This window comes from Cryptotermes secundus, unplaced genomic scaffold, assembly GCF_002891405.2.
Source record: "Cryptotermes secundus unplaced genomic scaffold, Csec_1.0 scaffold1346, whole genome shotgun sequence".
Lineage (NCBI taxonomy): Eukaryota > Metazoa > Arthropoda > Insecta > Blattodea > Kalotermitidae > Cryptotermes > Cryptotermes secundus.
The window spans coordinates 123,213-134,338 of NW_019738893.1; the positions used below are offsets into that span (position 1 = coordinate 123,213).

General features: G+C 43.3%; 2 protein-coding genes across 2 annotated transcripts; one reads left to right on the forward strand and one right to left on the reverse strand.

The window, feature by feature from the left end:
• Positions 1-758: 758 nt before the first annotated feature.
• LOC111871327 (protein ZBED8-like) lies at positions 759-1,355 on the reverse strand. Its single transcript, XM_023864353.1, has one exon. The coding sequence runs from the start codon at positions 1,353-1,355 to the stop codon at positions 759-761; it is 597 nt and encodes a 198-aa protein (XP_023720121.1).
• Positions 1,356-3,147: 1,792 nt separating this feature from the next.
• Positions 3,148-11,111, forward strand: LOC111871328 (the record flags this gene model as incomplete). Its single annotated transcript, XM_033754208.1, has 5 exons — positions 3,148-3,197; positions 5,121-5,413; positions 7,374-7,513; positions 9,741-10,077; positions 10,175-11,111. Coding segments are annotated over exons 1-5 (1,757 nt in total), but the record flags the coding sequence as incomplete, so codon positions are not given.
• Positions 11,112-11,126: the final 15 nt, after the last annotated feature.

Sequence of the window (11,126 nt, forward strand, 5' to 3'; positions counted from 1 at the left end):
TCACTTTCTCCACCCCGCACAGGATATCCTTCTTCAACCCTGAAGATGGGGGCGATACGTTCCTCCGAAACGTCGGTTAACACCACATATACACTGCCAAATCCCAGAAGACTGCATTCTTCATAGTCACCGCCGTGAAAGCCTCAAATCTTACAAACAATTAATTGTTTTGTTCTGCTTTCTGTCTCCAATATAAAAGCTTTGATCCAAACGCTGAAATCTTTTCTCTGGCTGAAATTATATTGATGTTTTTTTCCTTGCAATTCTTTGTTCAATGCATTCACATACTCAAAAATATCAGTTAAATATGCAAGATGTGCAACCCACGAGGAGTTTGTAAACGTATCTGTGAGAACATGCTTTTGATCAACCATAAAAATTTCAAGTTCAGTTTTGAGAACCCATACTCGGTTCAGAACATTTCCACGTGACAGCCACCTCACTTCTGTATGATAAAGTTGGTCTGTATATTCAGCCTCCCCATCTGTACATAATTCACAAAATAGTCGCGTGTTTAGTGCATGTCCTTTGACGACATTGACAACGTTGATAACATCATGCATGACGGCTTCCAGTGCAGGTTCCAAACGTTTCACAAGCAGTGCCTGGCGATGGATCATACAGTGGTTAACTTCAATTTTTGGATTTTTCTCTCTCGCCAAAGCCGAAAAACCACTAACATGACCGAACATAGCTGGAGCTCCATCAACAGACAAAGCAATGCAGTCTTCCCACTTTAAATTAGCATTATTAAAGTATTAATTAATTTTACTGAAGACATCAATTCCACGAGATCTCAACTCAAGAGGAGAACAAAACAACAGCTCCTCTTCAATTGCATGTAAACCTTTGTGGCGAACATACACCATCAGCCTCAAATTACTACTGACATCTGTAGTTTCATCAAGCTGAATAGCAAAGCATTTACTCTCTTTTGTTGAAGAAATAACTTGTTCCCTCACATTTTCTGCTAAAATAGAAATGTTTTCTTTCACAACTTTTGCAGACAAGGGCACTGAATTTAGTTTCGCAGCTTCTTTATGACCACATACAATCTCTGCCATTTTCAAAGCTGCTGGTTTAACCAATTGCTCACCAATAGTATGTGGTTTCTTGTTTCGGGCAATCAACCAGGCCACTTCAAAGCTGGCCATTGATGCTGAACATTGATCGAATGTACTTCTCAAGTTGCTGTTCAGTCTTTGTTTTTTGACAGACATTTCCAAATTTACAAAGTATTCCTGCGGTTTGGAAGACAGGTGTGGGTGCAAATTATTCAAGTGTTTCTTCAATTGACTCTTTTTGAAAGATTCTGCAGTCAGTACTTTCAAACAGACAACACACTGTGGTTTCATTATTCCTTTGTCTTCTATTTGTGTAAACCCATAATTGAGGAACTCTTCCTGGTATATTCGTTTTCTAGTTGATGTCATCTGAGGGGTAAAAAAGACAGTGATTCAAAAAGTTTTAACCCTTCAGTACACGCGATTCTTATAGTTACACGAGGACAAGCATAATGCGGAGGAAACCTCCGCATGTACAATATGTATAAGTCAGTACTGGAGGCCGTGCCATAGCTCAGGCGGTCCTCATTACCCCCAAGAATTTAATTTTTACCCCACTTGGTGTAATTTACCCCGGGTCGCCGACCACTGGTTTATAGGATAGGTTTGTGTTCTGCTTACAGGTGGCAGAACAGCGTGAGACATTTGTCCTTAAAGAGACAACCACTGAAGAGGGAGCTACCAAGTACAGAGACACAGAAGAATCACTTGCACTGGAGAAGAGCATTGTTCACCTTCCGAAACTCGCCAGTTCTTTGCATGGGTTAGTTGTATATTGGATTTTAACAAACTGACATTTGCTTATGTGTTATAGACCCTCAAGCTAAATCACATACAGACTGAAGAATGAGTAATTTGCTTATAAGAATCACCTGCCACTTTTCTTGTGAAAGTATCATTTTGTATGTAAGAGCAAGTTAGATGGAAGTGTAAATGTGTTTTATAGGAACTCTGCTACTTGTTTCTGCATCTACCTTTGTTTTCACTGAGCAAATTCTGAAGAAATTTGGTGTTGCAGATCACTAGAAAATGTGTTAACTATATTCAGTTTTTTATGTCTATGAACAGTTATGATTACTGCTTTATTTGAAATCCCATTTTGGACATCAAAATATTGTGGCATGCAGACTCATTGCTGTGCAAAGACAGCGAGATAAGCAGATATACAACAGACATTACTAAGCAATGGCTTCTCAAACAGGAGTATTTCCATGGCAACAATTGGATACAGCAACACACATCCGTGCTGAGATGTTATAAGCACGACAATTAGTGAAGTGGAGTCAGGTGAGTTCATTTGGGTTAAGTTGGTTGGTTGGTGAGTGACTGAGTTAGTCAGTTAGTTAGTCGGTCAGTCAGTCAGTGAGTTCTAGAATTTCTGAGGTTCAGTCTTTGTTAGCTGTTGCTGTGAGGAGATGGTAGCTGAGGCTGGGGATAGTTCAGGAGCCCAGAGCAAAGGGTCAATTAACAATTCTTCATGGAACCAAGTGACTTTTATGACGCCCCCATAAATAAAGTCCTACATTTCATTCGAAGTGTAGGATTAATAAAGGGTTAATTCAAAGGGGAAGCACAATATATCACTGAAGGTCGCAGTGTGAGGGCCAGTTCTTATGGCTCACCCCTCATACTTAAACTCAAACAAGAAACCTGAGATGTTAACATGTGGAACAGAAACATTCAATACCTGCAGTAAGATTGAGAAATCAGAGATTTGTAAAAGTGGGGAGACACAAATAAATTCAGAAAAGTATGAGGACCAGCACCCAATGATCCTACTGGAAGGAGAACAGACTTGATATGAGAAGGCACAAAAACTTCTGAGTGCCACAAGCAAGTGGAAGAAACATCTGTAGAAAAGAGAGCTCAACTGTCATTTATGTCACATGTGCATAAAGCAGATAAAGAATATCAGCATATCTACATATCTCGATTTCATATCAACACACACAGATATGTTGATATTCTATATCCCCTATATGCACATGTGACATAAATGGAAGTTGGGCTAGACAGAATTAAGGTTTGATTTCATCCTCATCACCTTTATATTTCTTGAAATCATTTATTCAACTCCCACACCATGGAAGATTGTTACAAAAACAGTTTCAGAAGATCTTCAGTGCTGGAAAGGTAGTAAAAATTAACTGAATTTTTTTACTTTTTTCAAGAGATTGCTACTATAAATCAGTTAATGCAGTCCATAATTGGTTTTCCTGAATAATTTCCATTTGTGTTTAACAATCTGACTGCAAGCCACACCACACAGCTACCTCCTAGATATTTATAAGATTCATTTAGGATGAGATGGGTAGGGTATGTACCATGCATGGGGAGAGATGCATATTTTGGCAAGAAAGTCAGAAGGAAAGAGGCCACTAATACCTAGATATAGGTAAAGGAATAATATTAAAATGGACCTTAGAGAAACAGGATGGGGTGGAATGGACTATTATAATTTGGCCAACCACAAATACCAGTGAAGCGCTTTTATGAACATGATGAGAAACTTCTGGGTTCCATAAAATGTTTCTGAGTGACTGGCCACTCCTAAAGGACTCAGCTCCATGGCATTAGTTAGCTCATTTAGGTCTTCAATCAAGTGGTCAATGTGGGATAAAATTTTAATAAGAAATTGTAGCAGTGCAGCCCAGCTTTGAATCTTGGATATGCATTGGTACGTACAGAAATAACAGACCTGGATATGGCCAAGTCTGGTTGATGTTGTGCAGCTGCAGAAGGAGGTGCCTTTGGCATAATGTTGCCTCAGCAGTTGTGGCAGAGAAGTGCAATTAGGGCTATCTTTCAGATCAGCTTGTTTTCATGTTCTTCTTTTAGTGAATCTCTTTTTTGGGCTTAAAGTCATGAACATGGTGGACACTGTTTAGCGTAATAATCTCACCTGTACATAATATGACAGATTTGTGGGATGCACTAGCACTAAGCATTTGGCTAATTAGAATTCACATTTGCTTAACAAGTTACAGTCTCATTGTTATATATGTATTTGCAGGGATACACAGACCCAATCACAGAGTCTTAGTTAAAGTGGGATTTTGGCAAGTCCTACCTACCATGTTTCTTTAAATTGGTGTTGTTGGTGACGAGGCCAGTTTGAGTTCCATTACTTTTCTGATACTGGTTCCAGTTCTTCTTCTGTGACTTTGTACCAATGCTACTCCCATCTTCACCCTACCACCTACAACCATCATGAAGTCAGGAGCGGTTCATCGTCACAGGCTCTCATGTCGTGTTTAGTATATGTTCCCAGGACACCAATATGAGACTCGCTATTAGCCCGCTTGAAATGTTAGCTGTAACACTGTGGTACATACAGATTTAGTTCAGTTATCTTAATGAAGGAAGCAATGTGGCGAAAGGATTATTATTTTGAATAACAGGTTCAGTTGTTTTGAAGAAGATTAATAGTTTATTGAATTATTGTCTTTTCTTTTTTTTTTACAAACAATTACACATTAACTGTCAGGAAACATCTCAAATGATTCTTCACTAATGCATGAATTTGTGGAAGTAAGCGAGTCAGATAGCCCAGCCTGAGTTTCAGTAAGGGATTCTGGAGCTGGAGATGACTGTATGTTTTGGGAGGTTACAGAAGACGCTGAAGGTTCTGGATATGTATGAGGGGGGACCCAAAAATAACCGGAATTTCTTTTTGTTATTTTTTATTTTTGCATTTTTATTGAACTGTATAATAGTCCCCTTCAAAGTATTGTCCTTGTGCATTAATGCACTTGTCCCAACGCTTTTGCCGCTGCTCAAAACAGTGCTGGAATTCTTGAGGCTGGATATTGGGCTCTGCGGTTGGTGACCTTTTAAATCCCCATTACTCGTGAGACCAAAATGAAAAAAGTACCAAACAAAAAAACCGGTCATAAGGACCTTAAACTGAAGAGGGACCCCCCTTTAAAGTGATCTTTATGAGAAATGCTTCAGCAGGGAGCTGGAAGCTCTGGTGAACCATTAAGGGGCTCAGAAGCAACCGGCGAACCTACTGTTGCAGTCTTAGCAAAAGGCATGAATGAACCAATGATTCAGAATCTACCAGAGGCAAAACCAAAAACTGCTCTTGGGAGTCGTTAGTACTGGCACACCACAGCAGGGAGCTGCTACTTCCAACACACCTGTAGCAAGGGAAAGACTGGAACACATAGGCTCTGGAATAGGTGGAACCCTTTTGGCGAAGAAACGCTTGTCGGGTGCCGCTAAGCGGCAGTTACAACAGGCAAAAGCTGGGACAGGCAAACAGGACCTGGGAGCCGTCAGCAACCGGGAACTGCAAGCTCATCCAAGCAGGGAGAAACCACCACTGACAACTTTAAGAGGCCAAGGTTGGAGGGCGGTACTCCCACAGAAACGACCAGAATTCTGAAGAAGCCCAGGGACTGTAAAGGACCAGGGACTTACAAGGAGGCTCCGACCAATATAAAGGTAGCTATCTACAAGGACACTTACCCCGAGGATAGGCTTACCGAAGATGACCAAAATTCCAATCTGGAAGCTTTGGGCGAGGTGTTTCGTAGGACTCCAAAGGTAGAACTACCACACCTAAAATCAAACAGATGGTTGGAAGATGCACTTATCTATATATGTGCCGACCAACAGTCCGGTCAGTGGCTCAATGGAGCCATTGACAACCACAGGCTTCAATCAGGAACCAGGCTGAAGGCTACTGATGCCAGGAACCTGCTCAAGCCTGTTAAAGTAGCTCTCCGAACTAGGGATAAAATTGCCCAAAACCAGGAAGAGCTACTGAAATGGATTGCAGACCTTAATCCAGGACTCCATACAGAGAACTGGAGGGTGTTAGACAAGCAATCTCAGTTGAAAGGCCAAAGGTTTATACTACTAATAGACCGGGACTCCTATACTATTATACAGTGGACCGGTCATAAAATATTTACAGGACTCTCACAGGGGACTGTTAAGGTGCTGGACGATCCTGAAGTTCGGCGCCGGGCAGAACCCGTGACAGACACTGTATCTTCTAACTCAGTCTCTGAGGAGGAAGGGGATGATGTACCCAGAAACTCAGATGACCGAAGTAAAATGGATCAGGGGACCTCTTCACATGGAACCCAGTCCGAGATAAAGGAGGGGCATAAGATGGAAGTTGATACCTCCTCAATTGGAAGAGATTATGAGATTTCTTCAGATCAACCTGCACCACAGTAAAGCTGCCACGGCAGCTCTGTGCCAACAGCTAGCTGAGGGCAAGGCGGGCACAGCACTTATTCAGGAACCTTGGTTATACAAGGATTGAATAAGGGGCTTAAATTATACGGGGGGAACAGTTTACTCTGTTGCACCCAGTAATAATGCAAGATCTTGTGTTTATATCAGGAATCGTGTTAATGCATTGCCTTTGCTGGGGCTCTGTTCCAGGGACGCAACAGCGGTAAGGATAACATACCCGAATCGATAAGGCAGCAAGGAGCTTATAATTGCTTCAGTCTACCTTCCGTAGGACTCGGCTGAACCACCGCCAACTAAGGAAATGAGGGAAATCATAGACTACTGCTTTAGCAGGAAAAAGCAACTCATCATTTGGTGTGATGCCAATGCGCACCACATTTTGTGGGGGAGCACCGACACTAACCCAAGGGGAGAGAGCCGTATGGAATTTCTGGTGAGTTTGAACCTGAATATTCTAAACCATGGTAATGAACCTACCTTTGTGGTTTGCAATAGGAAGGAGGTTATTGATTTGACACTAGGGACTAATAACATAGAAAACCTGGTAAGTAATTGGCATGTATCTGATGAGCCGTCTCTATCGGATCACGGATATATACGCTTTAAAATAAGTAACATCACAGTAGATCAAACTACTTATATGAATCCTAAGAGAACCAATTGGGAGTCTTACAAAACGACCTAAATGTAAATCTTGAGGCCATCTCGCGTAATATGCGCAAAATAAAGGATGTTGATCGGTCCGTTGACCAGTTGCAACGACCATTATCTAATCCTTTAATCAGAATTGTGTGGCTAGGACCACTCGCGGACCAAGAAGTACACCTTGGTGGAATAAACAACTGAGTGGGCTCAGGAACAAAACAAGAAGGCTGTTTGATACAGCTAAAAGAACAGGGCAGTGGAACACATATAAGGAAGCCCTGACCTGTTACAAGAAAGAAATAAGGAAAGACAAGCAATCCTCATGGAGGAGGTACTGAAAGGAGATCAGTGATGTACCAGGCAGTGCCAGACTCATGAGAATCATGGCAAAACAGGCTACCAATAAGGTCAGCACAATTAAGCTGCCTAACGGACAGTATACTCAAACAGGAAGGGAGACGCTGAATGAATTTTTTAGAGTTCACTTTCCTGATTCAAAATTGGTTGACAAGTTGGGCAATGGACAGGGTCAGGAGAACCTGGACACTTGCCAAAGCAAGATGGACAGGGTAGACTGGGACCTGGCCAAAGTCATAATTAATCAATCAAAAATAAGATGGGCCCTGAACTCTTTCAGACCATTTAAATCAGCGGGAACGGATGGAATTGTACCGGCACTTTTGCAACATGGGGCAGAACTTTTAGTTCCACACCTATGTCGCATATATACCGTATTTACGCAAGTATAGGCCGCGTGCGTGTATAGGCCGCAGCACAATTTTCAGACAGAAATTATATAAAAAATAATTTTCTTGGAATATTATTTCAGGAGTAGAACACCCTGTATTACTAATTATGAATATAATTTTTTTAAATGAAGTGTGATTTCGAATATTTCGAATATAAGCCGCACCCCAGTTTTCCTCTTGAATTTTTGGCAAAAAATGTGTGGCCTATACATGCGTGAATACGGTAGAGCCTGCTTGGCATATGGTTTTATCCTCACAGCCTGGAGGCAGGTTGTGACATTTATTCCAAAGCCCGGGAAACTTGATTATACAGAGACTAAGGCTTATCGCCCTATCAGCTTGTCGTCTTTCCTTTTGAAAACGATGGAGAAACTAGTGGTTAGGCATATTAGGGACGAGGTACTGAGGACATGTCCTCTACACCAAAACCAACATGCCTACCAAACAGGTAAATCTACCGAAAGTGCACTAAACAATGTGGAAATGTGAAAGAAGATGTCTCTCCATCAATCCCAACAAGACGGTTAACATACCGTTTACTAGGAAGATATAGGTAAAGGGTCTTAAGGAACCGATTCTCTTCAATAAGAATATCCAGCTCTCCAGCGATGTCAAGTGCCTTGGTCTAATATAAGACAAGGGAGTGACATGGAAAAGGCAGATTGACAAAGTCATTAACAAAGCCTATAAGGCTTTTTGGACATGCAGGGGCATGTTTGGTAAAACTTGGGGACTACAGCCACACGTACGTTGGATATATACTGTGGTTGTGAGACCTATAATTACTTACGGTGTCACAGTATGGTGGCCCAAAGTTAAATTCAAGACAAGCAAGACAGAACTTGGCAAATTGCAAAGGTTGGCTTGATTAGGTATTACAGGAGCATTTCGAACATCTCCAACAGCTGCACTGGAGATACTCCTTGGACTCCCCCCACTGCATATGCAGTTGGATGCAGAGGCCAGGGCAGAATTCTACCGTCTCCAGTGCAGTGGACAATGGAAACCTAGATCTGATGGTTTCGGCCATGCAGACATGACTCAAGACATGAAAACAGAACCAATATTACAAATGGGGTCTGACAAAATGATACTGAGACATGTATATGGAAAACCCTTCACAGTCATATTTCCTGAAAGGAGTGAATGGGAAGACGGGTTTCAGCCTGACAGAAAAGGGGGACTGATCTGGTATACAGATGGTTCCAAGATACATAGAGGCACTGGAGCTGGTGTGTACTGCCATGGTACAAGGCGGAAACTTAGTTTCAGCCTTGGGCGGTACACAACAGTATTCCAGGCAGAAGTATATACCATTAAAGCATGTATTATGGAGAATTTAGATAGAAACTATAGAAATAGGAACATCTACATTCTATCTGACAGCCAAGCAGCACTCAAAGCACTTGACAAACAACAGATCAATTCAAAATTGAAGAAAGCAGTCTTCTGGGATTTGGCACCGTGTATATGTGGTGTTAACCGACGTTTCGGAGGAACGTATCGCCTCCATCTTCAGGGAAGAAGAAAAAGTATAAGAAATCTGCAAGCGACAAGACCGTGAGAACGGTAAAAGCAGACTGAAAATAACACAGCTATGTGTGAGCAGAGAGGTTAGGGGGGAAGGGCAAGTATAGAGATTTCTTATACTTTTTCTTCTACCCTGAAGATGGAGGCGATACGTTCCTCCGAAACGTCGGTTAACACCACATATACACGGTGCCAAATCCCAGAAGACTGCTTTCTTCATAGTCACCGCCGTGAAAGCCTCAAATCTTACATAGTGTTCCTCTATGGGGAGGCTACTCAACGACACATTCGACGACTCGAGACGCTACGAATCAAGAAGACTAAACCACTCTCTACGCTTCCCTTCCTTCTTAGATGCAGAGACCAAAACACCATCCCGCGTTTCCTTCAGTTCAAACACCATATAAATTCTGACGCTGCCAACAGAATCTATAGACGCACGAGCTTCTGTTTGCTCCGTGAACGCATCCACGACACCAGGCGGGAGCTGGACGTCGTATCCAGAGAACTGCTTAAATTACACCTGCGCTTGACCCAGGACTTGTCCGCCGATGACTGGGACCTGATCGACCGCATCACCAGTGAGAAGGCTTTACGCATCGCTGATGACGTAATAGCCAGGCACTGCAAGAAGTTTCAACGGTTGCATGAGGCCCAGCACCCACCCGGCCCACCTGACAGCAAGAAGACAGTGGTCAACTTGAGTGTCAACTTGAGTGATGTGCCATTGGATGAAGCGGCTTTCTCGGCCCTAAGCAAAGGCCTCAATTTTGCTGTGGCTCCGAAGTCCGTTCCCGTCAAGGATATCCTGTGCGGGGTGGAGAAAGTGATAGTGGCCCTGCCTGTAGAGACTGCGGGAGATCCGACAGGAGACGGTCAGGATTCTGAAGAACTCCCGCAGGCCAAATGACAATCTGACTGGTGCCGAGAGAAGAGCCCTTCGGTCCTTAAAAGCCAATGGGGCGCTCACAGTCCTTCCGGCTGACAAGGGTAATGCGGCAGTTGTGCTGGATACTTTCGACTACAACCGGAAGATTGCCACTGTCTTGGAGGATAAGGCTTACAGGAAGTTGAAGAAGGATCCTACTGATGCCACAGAGTGGAAGACTGTCCTTCTTCTGAAAAAGTCCCCGATTGCTGAGGAGGTCTGCCAACAGCTACGACCTCAAGGTTCCAGGCCACCTAGACTCTACGGGTTGCCAAAAATCCACAAGCTTGACGTTCCTCTAAGGCACATTGTGAGCACCATTGGCTCTCCCACCAATCGCCTGGCCAAACACTTGGCTGGCCTACTGAGGACATACACTGGCAACGGTCCAGGCCACGTGAGGAACTCCATGGAATTTGTCCACACATTGGACTCTCTCCATGTTGATCCCCACAACATAATGGTCAGTTTCGATGTAGTGTCACTCTTCACCAGGGTGGCAATAAAAGATACGATGGATCTGCTAGGACGACATTTCGAAGAAAACATCTTGAGACTCTTCCGCCATGTCCTGACCACCTCATACTTCACCTTCAATGGCCAGTTCTATGAACAAACCGATGGTGTGGCGATGGGCTCGCCACTCTCTCCGGTCATCTCTAACCTCTATATGGAGGACTTCGAGGAGAGGGCACTTGACATCGACCCACACAAGCCCTGCTGCTGGTTTCGCTACGTGGACGACACCTTCGTCATCTGGTCACACGGTCCCGACAAGCTCCAGGACTTCCTGAACCACCTAAATAGTATCCAGGAGTGCATCCAGTTCACAATGGAAACTGAAACTGAAGGCCATCTACCCTTCCTGGATATAGATATTTACAGGAGATCCGACGGTTCCCTGGGCCATAGAGTGTACCGCAAAACCACCCATACTAACCTGTACCTTAACGCTGCGTCCCACCACCACCCTTCCAACAAGCAAGCTGCACTTTC

Bases quoted from the DNA above. Each gene is read 5' to 3' on its own strand.
- LOC111871327 (XM_023864353.1), bottom strand. From the start codon at position 1,355: ATGAAACCACAGTGTGTTGTCTGTTTGAAAGTACTGACTGCAGAATCT.